The sequence below is a fragment of the Mesoplodon mirus genome, assembly GCF_964341445.2.
Source record: "Mesoplodon mirus genome assembly, chromosome: 15".
In the NCBI taxonomy this organism is placed as follows: Eukaryota; Metazoa; Chordata; class Mammalia; order Artiodactyla; family Ziphiidae; genus Mesoplodon; species Mesoplodon mirus.
The window spans coordinates 78292717-78310421 of record NC_138991.1 but is presented as its reverse complement, the minus strand read 5'-3'; the positions used below and the strand labels follow the sequence as shown (position 1 = coordinate 78310421).

At 41.5% G+C, this 17705-nt stretch overlaps 1 protein-coding gene across 3 annotated transcripts in view; it reads left to right on the top strand.

Annotated features, from left to right (window-relative positions):
* The window catches only part of TASP1 (taspase 1), a 240470-nt gene that overhangs the window by 214228 nt on the left and 8537 nt on the right, over positions 1 to 17705 (top strand). Inside the window, exon 15 of one of the 3 annotated variants that reach the window (XM_082645897.1) lies at positions 967 to 1197. The exons of the other annotated variants lie outside the window; for them this stretch is intronic. Within the exon in view, the coding sequence (XP_082502023.1) occupies positions 967 to 981 (15 nt within the window). The 3' untranslated portion in view covers positions 982 to 1197. Of the gene's footprint in view, positions 1 to 966; positions 1198 to 17705 lie in introns of those variants that run through there. 3 annotated transcript variants of the gene reach the window in all.

Below are 17705 nucleotides of genomic sequence, written 5' to 3'. Positions count from 1 at the left end.
AAAACATTCTTTTTTTCCCAATGGCAAAATGGTTCCAAAATATAAAATAAGCCTGATAAGCCATAAGAATCCTTGCCCAAGAATAGCTTGCAGCCAGTTAAGTTTCTCTCACCCTTGACATGTTGAACCTGAGCTAAAATTGCTTTTCACAAAAAAAAACATGGAAGAGGTGGACTTCAGTAATGGAGCTGGTCTGAAACCTGTCTGGTGGGGACGGTGAAGTTGTTAAGTCCCGTCTGCAGAAATGTTCCTGTTATCCCTGCTGGTGGCCTGTGGAAGACACCTTGCTATTTAACATGAAATATGGGAGGAAAGAGAGTGGAGAGTTCTGCCTTAATCCCAAAGATATTTTGGCTTCCAGTTGCATCGCTTGACATCTGGTGGACGTGGTTTTCATATTGCTGGTAAATTCTCCAGCTGTTGGTATTGATGGGCCAACAGATACAGCTGCTCCTCTTGCCTCACTTGTAAATTATGTGTTTGACCTTCCTTGCAGAGAGTTCATCCCTTTCCCTTTCTTCCTCCTTTGAGCCTGTGGCTACAAATGCTTTCCCCCAAAACACCAACCAAACAAAAAAACCCCCAAACACTAAAGCATTGGTTGCTGAATTCTTTTGATAAAAAACAAACAAACAAACAAATATCTCTTCTGTCATAAAGCCTGGAATGTTATTGTATTGCAAGTATGACAAAGTTATAGATGGGAAACTGAGCTCAAAAGAGGAAAGAGGGGCTATAGCAAAGTTGATATTCTTTTTAAGAGAGTAAGCTTTTGGCCTACCCCCTGGTGTCCTGATTTCTGTGAAAGAATTATTGAATTAGTGGCATACCCATTCAAGCATGATGATGGGTTTGTGAAACATGCTTTCATATGATATTGCAAACCACAGTAGCAAAATGAGAAAGAAGGCATCTTTATTTTATTTTACTTTATTTTATTTTTGGCCGTACCATGTGGCATGCAAGATCCTAGTTCCCTGACCAGGGATCGAACCCATGCCCCCTGCAGTGGAAACACGGAGTCTTAACCACTGGACCGCCAGGGAAGTCCCAGAAGGCATCTTCAAAAACTGAAACAACAACAACAACATTTTTTTAAATTTAAAAACTACTTCTGAAAAGTTTTTTTTTGTTTTAATTTGCCCTGCTTTCCAAAAATTGCCTTCTTTCTGCTTGTTACCAAACTCAGAAACTAAAGCCACCTGGCCATTTGAACAATTTATATAAGCTAACTATGTTTAATTCAGGTTAAAACCTTGAATTAAAGTTCACCTCAAAATTGTACTGCTTCGAAAAGGCTGGGTAATAACTAATATCATTATAACCAGAATCCGTATATAATTTGAATAAATAGAAGTAGGTTCTTTTATAAGTTTCTTTCTTTCTTTTTTTTAATAGAATGCTCTTGTAGTTGTATACCTTAATTTAATTTCTAAACCCCTTCTGTAGCATGAGTTAAAGAGATTTCTTCTTATTGAACCAAAATTAGGGCATTGATACCAGTTGGATTTAAAAATCAGATTGCCTGTATCCTACCCAAGATAGCAGACAGTTAATGAATGATTTTTAATAAACACACAGTGTGTATGGACTACTATAATAAAAACAGATGTTAACATTGGCTTGGAACTTATTCAGGTATAATAAGTGAAACCTAGGTTTATTTTACTATGTAGAGGTCATTTTTTATAACACAGTGAAAATACAGTTATAAAAATTAATCCTTGAGGAGGAGCAGGCTATTTTATGGTCTTAAGGTGTTTCGCCACAGATTCTTATTAGTTGCAGGGGAAAATAATAAGTATATAATGGAGAAACCAGGCAATAACTTGACCATGTGATCAAAATTAATGTCATGAGTGAGGGACAGATGGACATATCATGTGCCTCTGGATGTGAGAACCTGAGAAAGACACAACATCACTTTTGCAGTATCCCATCTGGAAGTGCACAAACTGAATCTAACCACAAGGAAACATCAGACAAATTGAAAATGAAGAACATTCTAGGAAGAAAGAAAAAGGGGACTATATTCTTCAAAAATGTCAATGTCATAAAAGACAAAGGCTGAGGAAATGTTCCAGATTAAACAATGTTAAAGAGCCGTGACAACTAGTATGTGCAATAACTGATCCTAGGCTGGATCCTATATGGGAGGGGAAAAATGCCAGAAATGTATTTTTAGGTCAGTTTACAAAATGGGATATAGATGGTAGAAAATGTTGTATCATTGTAAAATGTACTCGTGATAACTGTACTGTGGTACGCAGGGAAATATTCTTACCTTTAGTACAAACTGAAGTGTTCGGAGGGAAAGGGCTGTAATTCTACAATATCTTCTCAGTGGTTCAGAAAATAATATTATGTGGATGGATGGGTGGATGGATGGATAGATAGATAGCAGATTACAAAGCAAATGGAACAAAATGTTAGCAATGGGTGAACCTGGGTAAAGGATGTATGGGTGTCCCTTGAACTATTCTGTAATTTTGAAATTATTTTCAAGTAAAAAGTTTTTAAAAACATCACCCTTTTATATTATGGCACATTTGATCAGTTCTTGCAATTGAAACGAACAAGTATTTGAATGGGTGCAGTGCCAGGCAGCTGGAGCCTAGGTTCCCCCTTCACTCCTTGCAGACTATGTGACTCGGTGTGGTCGTTGTGCCTCTCTGATCTCAGAGGCCTCATGTGTAAGATGAGAGTAAGAAAACCTGACTCTGCCTTAAGTCTTTCCTGGGATCAGGCTTGATAGGAGCAAGGAAACAAAATCTTATATGTCTGAATACAGATGAATGGACCCTGGTTACGTCCTTTATGTATTATGGGTATTGTATATATATGGCCCTTCCTCCCTAGATACTTGCTTGCCATCTGCAAAATTCTAAATTCTACACTGCAGATTAATAAGCATATATGTTGCTATTCAGTTTTTGGTAGGATTTTTGCAACCCCAAATATAGTATCTACCATGCTTTGTTTTTATGAAGATAGTTTCTGGGACTTTTTAAAAATCTCAGTAAATGTCTGTGTACAAGGGACAGCATGGATGAGATTTCTGAGAGCTTTTTACTAGGCTTAACTTGTGTCTCAAGGAAAGCCATGGGAGGAAGACTTAAATATAAAACATGAGGTACATGGGACTTCCCTGGTGGCGCAGCAGCTAAGACTCTGCGCTCCCAATTCAGGGGCCTGGGTTTGATCCCTGGTCAGGGAACTAGATCCCACATGCATACCGCAGCTAAGAGTTCACATGCCACAGCTAAGAAGCCCACGAGCCGCAACTAAGGAGCCTGCCTGCTGCAACTAAGACCCGGTGCAACCAAATAAATTAATTCTAAAAAAATGAGGTCCACAAGAGGGAGTTACCAAAAGAAGTGAGAAAAAGTCTTCCAATTAGGATGAAAAACGTCACAAGAGACTGTTGCCTCTACTCCCAATAATGAGAATGAGCTGGATAAACTATAAAGTCATAGATTTAAAAAATTATCCCAAAAGCAGAATATGGTAGAAAAACTTAAATGAACTAAATTCCAGAAAGAGATAAGCCTTTCCTAGGAGAGAAAAAAGCTCTGACTGCTTCATTCCTGGCAAAGCAGCAGGAGGAGGGTTTTTTAAAGGTGTCAGCAAGACCATCTATAAAGAGGCAGTGTGACATAATAAGAGAATGGGCTTTGGAGTTAGTCAGACTTGGATTTCCATCCTGAAGCCCCTGCTTTGTAACGTGGGGCAGCTTGCATATCTGACCTTTGGTTTCCTTATCTTTAAAGTGGGAATATTACCGAAGCTTTCCGAGCTTTCTGAATATTAATTGAATAATACAACCAAAGTGCATATAATAGAGAGAGCTACATACATTGTGATGGGTGATGGTGGTGGCGGTGGTGGTAGTAGTGGTAGAGAGTCTCTCAGGGCCGTCACCTTGCAGCTCCGCAGCCTCATTTACACTGTAACCGTGTTCCCAAACATGCCGTGTCCATTGCCTACCACAGGAGTGACACCTCCTGGATTTTCACCCTGCTTTCCTGGTGGAGATGGTAGGGGTTATTACATTTTGACAAAACGTAACTCTAGCTTGTAAATATAAACCAACTGACAAGTGAATTCAGAGATCCCAGAAGAGGAAAAAAAAATGTTTGAAGCTGCAAGAATAGACACACACACACACAACCCTGCAATTCAGGCCAATATGGTAGTAACAGAGCCCTTTCAAAAAGCTTTCTGACTAGATGTCTACCAACTTGACAGCATCACAAACTTAGGCTTTTAAATGAAACCTAAGTTGCCGGCAGCATTCCTGATAAGCTCACCTAACTGAATAATTTTCCCTTTAAAAGTAAGAGGGAAGAATATTGTTTACTAGCTACTGGTGAGTATCTCTTGTGTGAACGCAGGCAGCCTTCTCAGATTCCTCTGAGCTCTAGACAGTGGAGCACCTTTGGGTGTGTTGACCATGAGTTCCTTCAAAGGGACTTTAGTTCCACGATAGTGGCCAGTGACAGTCACTGGGTGGATATATTGGATCATATTTTAGATTTATGAAGAATCACTTAGACACAAGTTGGCCTTGGTCTAAGCCAAATTTTAACTGCTTCTGATAATCTAGTCCCCATGTTACTCAACAACTGAAGGAGTCTGATCCCTGGCAGGAAGCCAACTGCCCCGAGATGGTGTAAGGTGCCGCCAACAAGCTATGTACTAGGAAAACATCCCAGACAGCTAAATTTGGCAAGTGTGCTTTATGGAACAGAAGGAAAAGTGACTAATCAGTGATTTTACTTGTACCTTTTAAGCTTGCCCAGAATTTCAAATATAGAAAATTGCATTTCTTTTCCATGCTCTTAGGACTTCCAGGAGGATCCCGTTGGGCTTATTTAGAAAGTTCTTTAGACAAACAGGAGAAGATTGTAGAAGGCTGAGTATGTGAAAAACAAACTTTAAGACAGAAGTTTCCTCAGCCTCAAGTTTAGTTCTAAGAGTAGTTGGTAATTTTATTTTTGCCTAATTAGTCTTATGCCATCAGTTTCTTCCAAATGATTCATTTGACATAGCTCCAAAGCAAAAAATAGAATAAACACAAAGAGGGAATTCACCATGTTAGCAAGAGCATAAATCTTCCCAGAGGTATTAACTATATTTATCCAAATAAATCTCATTTCAATCATGGTGTAGGGTTAGATCTCTGCAAAGATAAATATGTCTATTGCTTGGACTTGTAGACGTTCCATGTTAGTTGGAAGGAAGTGAATAAACCTTTCTTTCTGGTTATAGCAACATAGAAAATAATGAAAACATTAATTTCTCTACCTCTATATACTTACATAGCCATCAGCTTACATAGTTCACATCAGGTGTGAACTTAACGTTAGAATGTCACCTTGTTACCTTCTAGTACCAACATTTTAGGTAAATATGTACCTTCCCAAAGCAGACACGTGCCTGCATTTTACACACAGAACAACGCATAAGTGTGAGATGTAACTGAGACAAGCATTCATGAGAATGATTGGCCTTATTACCCACAGTGAGTAAGTAATGGTTACAGGATGGTCATTTCTTTCTCTTGGTTGAAAAGCAGTGGACAAATGATGAAAGGAATCTTTTCTTGTTTTTTTTTTTTCAATCTTAAGACAAAAAAGGCCATAATCTTGGTCATGCCATTCTTGTTTCTTGTTAACTTTCTAACTTGAAACAAGGTATTGGTTTCTTTGATTGTAAAGATTCAGGATCACCCATTGATTTTATGTTGCAAGAACTTCTATTATATTATTTTCTTAAGTAGGTGAGTAGTGATGGGAACTGAATCTACAGGTATGCAGTCAGTATACACGGAGGTACTAATGGCCCCGCAGGGCCCCGCACACATGGGCATTCATTCCATAGATACGCCTTCTATGAGTGGCTCCCTGGTGAGGTTGAGGATAGAACTCTGAGTCCAGATGGTTGTTTGGATGAAACATTTTATCCCCACTCTCCCTCCTCCCCAGTAACCTGCAGATTTGAGCTCAAAAGCTGAATTCATCAGCAGATCAGCCTTTTTAAAAAAATTGAAAATGTTTACATAAAACAATTTGAATTTACATAAAATAGAAATTTTGAATAAAATTTTTATACAAGATTTAAATGTTTTAAGTTTTACGTAAAGGTACAGTTTTCTTCCTCCTGGCTTGTTTTCTCTCATAAGAGTAGATTTGGCCACACTGGGACCCACTTCCTACATGGCCGTGATTAGTTGGACCCAAGTGGTAGCCACACTGTTTGGTGGGGCCTGGACATTCCATTCTGACAGTCCTACACCTGGCCTGTTTCACTTACAGGCATCGGAGACTGACCCGTGTTGTAGATTTTGAACGCTAAGCAAAGTCTATCTGCTGGAATACATTTTCATTCCACTACCATTCATTCAAATAATATAGTTTCTGTCTTCTTTAAAGCCTTCATCTTGGATCGTCCATTCTGTCTAATCCTAAGGATTAAAATTCTTCTCTGATGATTATTATGTATGATTTTTATGTCTTATAAGTAAAGCAGTGCTGTAAATTGGTGAAACTTTAACATTTTAGTAATAACTAATTGAGACATTTGGATATGGTTGAGCTACTCTCTGTATTTGCATTCTTTTCAAATACTTCTGGATGCAATAAGTGGTACGTATGGCGATTTACTTTTATGCTCTTGAGCTGTCATCACTGCACTGTACATGTTTGGACTACAATGTCTGCTGCGGTGTTGAAGGCATGAAAAGAAACTTAATTTAGAATGAGGGTTGTGTTAATGCTTCATTATTAGGAGATGCTCAGGGTACTTGGAAACAGCTTTTTCTTCACTTGAAATAGAAAATTAATCATATTTTGAATGTACCTCCTGTAACAGATGAAAACCCCAATAATCCCTATTTCTTCCATTGATAGGTCTTGTGGATATTATGGTAAAATTTTGAACAGTTAGAACCTGCTAACAGTTAGAACCTGCCCCGTTAAAAATGGAAGATCTTGGCAAAACAAGCTCTTACTAGGCAGTTAGTAATAAGCCCCAGTAGCCCCTGAATAAAACATGCTTCCAACCCAAATTTCTACAAATTTCCAAAGCCAGGTCAGACAGGAAGGACCCGGTCTTTAAGGTGATAACCTCTTAGGTACAACAAGTTCCTGAATCTAGCAATTTATGTTTTTGTTCAGTAGGCCATACTTGGGGCAAAAAAGAAATAAATACAATCTATAAGTTTTTCACCATCAAAGATGACAAAAATTCATTTCTTCTTAACTTCAGTTAATCAATATTAGAGCTAATCAGGGGTTTATTACAGTGATTAGTAATGATTAACTGGGAAGGAAGCCTTGATTCTTTGGCTTTGAGATTTTAGCTATTAGAAAAACTCAGTTTACTTAGGAGTACAGTTTTGATGAAACATAGCAGCTCATTTTTTAAAACGAAATATTTATTAAACAAATGCTATTGAGTGCCTATTATATTCAGTTACTTTCCTGGAAACATAATAGTGAACAAAAAAGCTAAGAATCTTTGTACTCCTGGCCTGACACACTAGTGGGGAAAATAATAACCAAGATAAATAAGGCATATAGTATGTTTGTGATAAGTGCTAAAAAGAAACGTGAAGCTGGCAAGGATTTTAGGAAGTACAAGTGTTTCGATGTTAGGCAGGTCTCACTGAGAAAGTGACGTTTGAGTAAAGCCTTGGAAGATTTATGGGAGCAAGGCAAGAACGTCCCAGCATGGAGAACAGCAAGAGCAGAGGCCCTCAATCAGGAGTGAGTGTCCCAGGTGTGACGGAGGGACAGTGAGAAGGCTGGTCTTAGTGGGACAGAGCAAGCTATGGGGGACCAGACCACGTGGGTTCTTACCGGTCACTGTCGGGATCTGGGCTCTTCCAAAGCCACTGGAGGGTAGTGAGCAGAGGAGTGACAATGTCTGGCTCACATTTTAGGAGGCGACTCCAGCTGCTGAAAGGGAGGCAGAGTGGACGGCCGTTGCCACCCGTGAGTGACGATAATGAGTTGGACTAGAACGTTAGCTGGGCAGGCGGTGAGAGCCAGTTGGCTTCTGTGTCCATTTTAAGAGAGAGCCGACAGGAGCTGCCCATGGATTGAACAGAGGCACGGGGGAAAGAGAGAAGGCAGCAACGAGAATGGACTTGCCATTTACCAGCCGGGGGAAGAAGGTGAGGAGGGAGGAAGCAGGCTTGAGGGGAAGTAGAAAGAGCTCGGTTCTGGACGTGTTCATTTGGAGATGCCTGTTAGGCACTGAATGGAGATGGTCAGTGGGTGGTGGGATGTATATGTCAGGAGAGAGGACTAAGTTGAAGATGCATATTTGGGAATCTCAGCATATAAATGCTTTTTTAAAATTACAAGGCTAGATGTGATCACCAAGAGAGGGACCACAGCCAGGAGAAAAGATTTCTGAGGAATTGCTGTGTTGATAAGTCAGAGAGGTGAAGAACCCAACAAAGGAGACTGAGAAACGGCCGTAGAGGCTCATGGAGAATGAGGGGAGGGTGGGGTCTTAGAAACCAAGGAGAGAAAGTATTTCAACGCCAAGAGAGTGATCAGCGTTATCAGATCCTGTACTCTGGGCCCATGAAGTTAGGTCTGAGGACAGACCACTGGATTTAGCATTCGGAAGTCATTGCTTACCTTGGTAAGAGCCGTTTCAGTGCAGCGGTCAAGGCAGAAACCTGAGTGGAGAGGGTGTAGAGAGAATGGAAGGAAAGAAGCTGCAGAAACAAGAATAGACAAGTCTTTTAAAGAATGTTGCTGTAAATGGAAGCAAAGAAATGAAGTGGCAGCTGGAGGAGGAGGTAGTTCTGGAGAGTTATAATTCTTTCCTCTTTCTCCAGTGGAACCAGATGCTTCACTTTATGTCCAGAACACTGCACAGATAATTTTCTACAAAATGAGGAGTTGAGGAAAAGTGACCCAACTCTTGAGTCCTGGGGTACCCCAACATTTAGTGGCCGGGGAGGTGAGGAACTGAGGTCTCAGTATTAGAGTAAAAGAGAAGGGAGGTTTCATCACACTCTTTATAGGAGTTTGGGTGCAGCTGGAATTGAAGGACGGCATCCGTTGACATTTGGGTTGAGCTGGCTTACAGAGTCCGCAGGTTCCTTTACTGAAGAGTGTCTGAACTTCACGTGCTCACGTGCCTGTCGGGCTCTAAGAAGAGTGGGCTGGGGCTGACATGTGACTAGGCTCCTTTTTTTCAGAGAGCCTCTCCCAGGACCAGCAGAAGCCAGCCTGGGAAGCTTTGCCTTCTCTCGTCTCAACACCTTAATAGTTCTTTGGTGTCGCACGGGGCAGATCAATAAGAAGTCAGGAAGCAGATGGTTTTGACGAGGAGAACTTTCTTCAAAGAGTTTGTTGGCGGTTTTTATTTTCACCCCCCCCCAAATTCCTCATTGACAGATCAACTGAAATTCTCAGGAAATAGTCCATTACACAAATAGTAGTTTCACTCTTTATGGTAGTTTCAACATTAGCCTTTCATTTCTTTTCAAATACAAGATGCTCTTTTCAAGCTATAGTAAAATCCATGTTATCTGGCAGCTTACCAGCCGGAAGACTGTTACTGACATTTTGGGTTTTCACTCAGTACAAATCATCTGGATGCTGAGGCTTCCCCACCAGGTTCTCCAAGAAGGGGCCACCTGGTTGTCTTTACCAAGGAAATGGCAGCCCAGGGCTTACCATTACAGGAGCGAAGGTAAACCCCCAGCCTCCATGCTGCACATGGGCCTGCAGGGCTCGGCTAGATCTCCTCCTCTTAGCTTCACACCTCCCACTCCCATTAGCCCCTCAGAAAGAAAGATCTGAAATATGAAGTTCCTTATATAAGGTGGCGCAGCTACCAAGAGGTGGAGCCAAGATTGAAGCCAGACAGTCTGAACTCCAGAACTAAAGCTTCTGACCATGTAGTTGTCAGGAGAGGCCTAAGCTGGAGGTGTTTATTTGGGAGTCTCCGCATATAAATGCTTTTTATAAAACTACAGGACTGGATGAGATCACCAAGGAGTGACCACAGATGGGAGAAGGGGGACCTGAGTCCCAGGTAACTCCCATGCATTTAGGGTGGGGATATGGGGTGGGGGGACCTGCAAAGGGGACTGGGAAGTTGTGGCCATAGAGATTGAGAAGAAACAGGTGATGGTGGGGTCCTGGAAACCAAGGAAAGGAGGCGTTTCAAGGAGAAGATGGTGGTCGTCTTGATGCAACTGCTGGGTCCTGCGCGGACAGTACAGCTATTTTGTTCATTCTTTGGCAGTGCTCAGGAGTGGCGTGGGAACACAGTCATGCCTCCCAGAACGGGTCTTGAACAGTTAGAAAGGACATAGATTAATTTCTCAGTAGATTATGTTGCTACATTAAACACTCACTAAATCACTCTGCTGCATAATTAAGAAAATACAGAAAAATGACAGGGAGGAAAAAAAAATGTAATCCTGGCCCTGAATGAATCCTTCTGGAATGCAGTGAACTGCCCCACATTAACCACTGTTAACATTTTGATATAGTTCCTTCGGCTTCTGCAGTTGTGATTTTTTTTTTTTAACACAATTGAGATTGTTTGGACTACATGGAATGGCATATTCTGCTTTATTCTTTTTTAAAATCAATTTTTAATAGAAAAATAGTCATGTACCTCTTTGAACATTTGAGAAAAAGGGTAAAGAAAATTTTAGAAATCAGAGTAAAGACTATAAAAGGTCTCCACAGTCTCAGAATGCACCATAAACATGATTGTATCAGAGGTGTGTTTCCGTGTTGTCTGTATGACACGTCTACTGTCCCTCTCACTGCCTGCCTCCCTCCTTATCCAAAAGGTAGTCTAGGGACAGGCTTTGTTCCTGCAGAGATGGGGGTGCAAATCCTAGGGGCGAGGGTGGGGTGAAAATCCAGCCTCCTGGCCTCCACCCTCAGATACTCTGATGTACTGGGTCTCAGTAAATGGTCCTAACACCACTATCTAAGAGCTCCACTCTTAAGTTAGGCCGGGTCTAAAGAGAAGGTGATACAAGTCCTAGGACCAATTGGGATTTCAATTACTTCTTGGGGCTGTTTTAAAAAAGTATGTAACCTGAATTCTAGGAAAATTTACACATGTGAGGTTTTTGAAAAAAAAAATATATGTAAACAGCATTTAGAGGGCCATTCTAATGCAAAACTATAAAGAATGTTAGAATCAGAAAGAACCCTCAATATAATTGAGTCGAATTTTTCATTTTTACCTACGAAGATGCTGAAGCCCAGAGATCTAGTGACCCCCAGTTCAGAGACTCTCCAGTCCATCCACAGCAGAATTAAGGCTCAAACCCAATTCTCTGAATCCCAGAATCATCCTGAAATTTTTTGGTAAAATGTGTGGCTGTAGCTTTTCCAAGGAAGCCCTATTTTACCCTGAAAAATAAAGTTGTGTCTCTTAACAGATTTAGAATCCTTCACGCTAAGGCTTTGTGGGAGTAAAGAGAGCCCTAAATTTGGAGTCCAAAGGCTTTCATTCAAGTCTCAGTTTTTCTACTTCCTCTGGGACCATAAGCAAACCACATAACCATTCTGAGCCTCCCCTTTTTTTTCACCTGAAAAACAGGTATAGTATACCTCTGTCTACCTGAGAGGGTATTTTGAAGCGATTTCATCGATGCAAAGGCACTATGGAAACTAAAGAAAGCATTATGCAAATCTAGGGGCTTCATATTTTTATTAAGATTTTACAAGGAACTAGTTTCACAAGGAACTGGCTTCCGCATCCTACAGAGACCTAATTGCCTTCAGAGCGAGATCCATGTGTGTTTCATTCTTCTATCTCCTCATAATAAGTGCAGAATAAATATTTCTAAATAGCGGAGAGCTTTTATCACCTTTAGCAGAATGGAATATCCATGATAATTCTTCCCGTGAGTGGTGATATAATAGGTACTGTGGGCTTGCCCTGTTGATGTGGATGCCTTCACGGGGCTTTTAAGATAAAAATAAGGGGCAGCGTTGTCTGATGTTGCCTCTGAAGTGTGGTGTCGTTGCATGGTAAAAGAAGTAACAAAAGTTGCCGAGAGACTGGAACATACTGTTCTCATCAGACCGCGTTTTCGTCTCATTCTAAGGCTCCTTGGGCATGATATTTCTATGTGAGAACAGTAGAACTTTCCCTTTATGTAGCCTCGTTTCAGGACTAACAACGAAATCTGCCATAATGCTGTCTTTGTGCTTTGTCCACATTTGCCAATGGTCTTTTATGACATCCTTGTTCTAAATGTGGAAAACGAGGTAGGGGCGACATGGAGTAAAATGACTAACATATGGCATTAATTTTTCAATCTGTTGATATTTCTGATTTGTTGGGTTGAACTTGGGAATTACATCTTCACATTGCTCTGGCCCATTTATTACTTTCATTTTAAGACAATGATGGGATAAAAGTAGAACGCTTGGTTTTAGACTCATTCACAATGTATGCAAAAGCTAAAGAAAGTCCGGTCAGAGAAGGTTAAACTTTGTGAGGCTCCTCTAGAGACCGTCTAACCCAGAGTCCTTGTTTTACAGCTCTGAGATTTTCACTGATTTGCCTGATATCACACAGGCTAAGGAAGTGAGCACCCAGATCTTTTGACCTGTAGTTAAATGGGGTTTTATTCTGTAAAATATACACATTATTCTGGATTATATTAAGCAGGTTCATGTGAAACTGTCAACTAGTTGAGTACATCTGCTTTCAGGATGAAGTCTGAAGACCAAACTCTATTTTTAGAGCAGTAAACTACATTCCAAGCTTTAATGCTGCACACAAAGAATGCTCACAATATTCTTATTCACAAGTTGTGTCTCCTTGAAAGACAAGTCATTAAGGAAAAAAAAAGCCCATAGTAGACACAAAGCAATAAAAACCAAGCAGACACACTTCCTCAGCACTTCTCTCTGGAATTGGTCATTTAAGGTCTATCACGTTTGTGCCAGTAAAAGAAAGCAGAGAGTGACTGTTGTCACGTCAGGTAACAGTTCACTGTGTAAGGGCACAAGGTGTGCTCAGCCAACATGCCACCTCCAGCCCCAACTCTACACACCCTGAGTAGCACAGTGATGATGCAGAAGACAAGCTGAGCCTGCAGCTAAATGGATCTGTATTCTACAAAATATACACATCATTCTGGGTTGTTTTAAGGAAGTTCATGTGACACTGTTAATAGACTGAAAAATGTAAGTTACTTAGGACTCAACAATGTGAAAATTAAGGCAGAATTAACAAGAGAAGGGAAAATGGTAGGGAAAGGAATATCTGTCTCTTCAGATATTCATGGTAAGTTGTAAGATTGAGTGTGAGACACTCTTGTCCCACTCCCCGGGAGGGAAATTGCCCTGCAAACAAGGTAGCCCTCCTGCTTTTCATATTCCTCTGAGTGCTGAATTCTGCAGTTTCATTCATGCGGCAGGACGCAGCAGACCCACCGGGCACGCAGCCCACACCTGACCACTGTGGAGTTGCTGCTGCTCCCGACTGTCTCTCTCTGAGAGAGGATAATGTGCATGTAGTTGTTGAGATGAATGAACAGATAATGTCACATCATATTATTTCTACATTTTGTGTCTGTCTTGGGAAATACCTAGACTTTTATTTTCAGAGTTTTAAGGTTCACAATTTCAATATCACTTTGAGCATTTAATTTATACAAATCTCTTCAAAAATTTATAACAGACTTACAAGCTATAAACAAAAACTACAAAACATAAAACTAAGAACTATAAAATGTCTAATTTGCCATTTGCTCTCTTTCATTTCCCAAATCCTCATTAAAAAAAACAAAATCCTCTATTGACTTAGCAAATGTACAGAGCCCCTTCCATGGGCCAGGGTATCTTTTAGGTAATGAGGGAACAGCAATGAACAGATAAAACTCCTCGCCCTCGTGGAGCTTTTGTCCCAGTGGAGGAGACAGGCAATGAATGAATGGGATAAAGGAGCAAAATGGATGGCTGGTTAGATATGGTAAGGACATAGGAAACGTTGAGGCAGAGAGGGTGGTAGTAGTGAAATTCAGGTGAGTGGCCAGTGTAAACCTTCCCCAGAAGGCGGCTTTTGAGTAAAGATCTGGCAGAAATGAGCAAGTGAGCCACCTGGGCGTTGGATGGAAGAGCTTTCTGGGCAGTGAGAACAGCACATGTAATGGCCTCGAATGTGCTGCAGGAATGTGCTGCGTGGTTGAGGAACAGCAAGGAGGCCAAGTGGAGACGGAGAGGAATGAGCCAAAGGAAGGGCAGGAGGATTTCAGCCAGAGAACGAATGCAGCCCACAGCATATGGGGCACTGCCGGGTTTTACTCTGTATCTATTACGGACTGAATTCTGTCCTCAGCAAAGTCTTATCGTAAAGCCCTAACCCCCACTGTGATTGTATTTGGAGATGGGGCCTTTACAGAGGTGATTATGGTCAAATGAGGTCATAAAGACAGGGCCCTAATCCAATAGGACGTCTTTATAAGAAGAAATGCCAGGGATTTGCACACACAGAACAGGTCATGGGACGACATTGGGGGAAGACAGCCATCTGCGAGCCACACAGAGAGGCCTGAGAAGAAACCAGCCCTACTGATGCCTTGATCTTGGACTTCCCAGCCTCCAGAACTGTGGGAATATAATTTTGTTATGGAAACCCTAGCAGATGAATATGCTGTGCGAACCCTCAATTATCTTTGAGAAGAGAACTTCCTGCTAAAGAGTAAAACTGATCTTGAGCAAACTTAACTAGTTTAACTGACAACAGTACTCATTTTGTGTCAGCCCAAAGGGAGCGACTCATCCTGCAGGTACTATATTTGACTTAAAACAGGTGAGCCTACAAATTAGTCATCCGAAACACAGCTAGCAAGTCAGTCCAGCCAGTTTTTTTCATAGTGGCGGTTTAAAAGCAGCTCTCACAATTCTTTTATTTTTGTCTTTTAAACATAGAAGAGTTCGCCTTTGGCTGGTGTGAATGAAGAAGATGCTGTACCTCCTTCTTCCATCCCTATTTTTTTCCCAAACTGTGCTCCCTCTGTAATCTCTTACCATCTGCCTTCAAACAAAACTGCCTTCTTAACATCACAAAAAATGACAGGGGAAAGCATTTGGCTGCTTTTGGAGGTTTATTATTCTGAACCCTGAAAAGGAAGAAAAAGAATCAAGTGTTTATCCTTCCTTTCTTATATGCACTTTATTGTGGAATACCAAAAAGTTGAGAAAGTTCTTTATAGAAGAATTCCAGCTATTAATGTATTGACAGTGATAGAATTAGGAAACCACCCGTTGGTAACTCTTGAAATAATGGGGTCTAGACAGTGATTATCAGTGGCTGCTAAAACTGTTGAGAAGCTTATTGCAAGGTTGACAGGCAAGGACACAGGAAACACAGCTTAAATTTGTCTCCCCATCTGGGGTTCAGTCAAAGTTTTATGAATTAGGGGAGGTGGGTTCGTGTGCAGCACTGGTGGGGCAGGTTTTTAATTTTTATTTATTTTTTCACATCTTTACTGGAGTATAATTGCTTTACAATGGTGTGTTAGTTTCTGCTGTATAACAAAGTGAATTAGCTATACATATACCTATGTCCCCATATCCCCTCCCTCTTGCGTCTCCCTTCCACCCTCCCTATCCCACCCCTCTAGGTCATCACAAAGCATCGAGTTGGTCTCCCTGTGCTATGCAGCAGTCTCCCACTAGCCATCCATTTTACATTTGGTAGTTATGTCAATGCTACTCTCTCACTTTGTCCCAGCTTCCCCTTCTGGTGGGGCAGGTTTTGATTGGAGGGCTTTGGAGCTTGGCCATTTATGGTAAGGTGTGGTAGATGGGCTTCAGCACCGGACCTTCCTGGACAGCAGACCCTTCACTTCTGAAAGGGCTCTGGAGTTCAGGTTAAGGTGAGGCCCTGGTCCTTTGGAGGGGGTGGGGGGAACAGCTTTGGTTCCAGGTTGTTTGAGGTCCAAATCTCTGCATGCTTCGGCTGCATGACTTGAGGTTTTGTTCTGTTGTCTCTGAAAAACAACTCAGTATCTTGTTAGAGACAGGATAGGCCCAGTCTGGGACTGGTTCTGTGGTTACAAAACCATTAGGCAAAGGTTGATGGGAGGATTGGGCTGCCACCATCTGAACCCAATGGACCAATAATAATAACTGCACTGAAAGATGATCACAGATGTTAGGGCCATCTGAGCACACACCATAGGCAGAACACAGCCCCACCAGTGGGAAATTATTGCCAAAAATGCCCTTCTAAAGAAAGTAGCTGTGACTTTACTCTGGTGAGGGAATGCAAGGGTTGCCAGATTTTTCAAGAGTATCTAGAAATCAAGATGCTTGTATGCAATTTCCCTATTTTAAAATATTTACTATTAACATTTTTAGAAGTTGGAAACACTGTGTGGCTCAAACCAAGCAAACTTGTCAGCTCTCCCTTACTCAGGCCCAACACTGCCCTCCAGTCCTATTTGCCGTCCAGTGCCATGGCCTCTGGAGAGCTTGCCCCACCTCCTTGATCTGCATCCATGCTCTCTCTCTCTTGACTTCATTAGCATTTGTGGTTGGGTATCTGTGATACTGTGATTTAGCATAAGAAGTACATATTTGTTCTTCCTCCAGGGTTCCTGACTCAGCTCCCCAAACCCTTGGAATTTCCCAAGTGATAATAGCAATATAGGAGCATCTTTTGTTATAATATTTGATCTCTAGTCCTCAGTTTCTGAAATCATTTCAGAGCCATAAAGGTGAAATGGGTATCTTGTTACTCATAGCAAGCCCCTTTCAAGCACACCTGGGTTTATTTTAATGAGGTGACTTTTGCAAAACCCCAAGGTAACCTAAGCTTGGGGTCTGGTTACCAGGGGAACCAACCATGTGACTAGAGGGTTGGAAATTTCAGCCCCAGCCCCTGACCTATGGGGAGGGGAGAGGGACTAGAGACTGAGTTCAGTCACCAATGACCAGTAATGTAGTCAATCATACCTATGTAACAGCGCCTCCATAAAAATCCCCCAAAACACAAGGTTCAGAGGGCTTCTGAGATGGTGAACGTGTGGAGATTTGGGGGAGTGGTGCCTTCAGAGAAGGCATGGAAGCTCCAAGCCTCTTCCTACCTTCCTTGCCTATGCATCTCTTCTCTATCTGGCTGTTTCTAAATTATATCCTTTTATAATAATGTAAACTGTTTTCCTGAATTTCGTGAGCTGCTCTAGCAAATTAATCAAACCTGAAGAGGGGGTGGTGGGAACCTCTCATTTATAGCCAATTTATAGCCATGGGCCAGAAGTGCAGGTGACAACCTGAACTTGCGATTGGTATCTGGCATGGTCGGGAGACAGTCTTGTGGGACTGAGCTCTTAACCTGTGGGCTCTGTCTCCTGGTAGATGGTGTCAGGACTGCGTTAAATTGTAGGACACCCAGTCAGTACCCACAGAGTTAATTGCTTGGTAGTGTTGGAAAACACACACTGGAGTGTTATACCCTCTTAGTGTATGGTCACGTGCCTTTGTTAATGGTTTTCTAATCATATGGCCTTACTTGTCTTCCCAACAGCATGACATGTTCTTAGAAGGTAATTTGCCAGTATTCTACCACTTTGGTTTTTTCTGTAGCACCCAGGCATGCTGAGCTGATTGTTTCTGAGCCATCAAAGATTAATGATACAGCAAGCAGGTATATACAAAGCCCTTAGTAATTAGTAAATACTC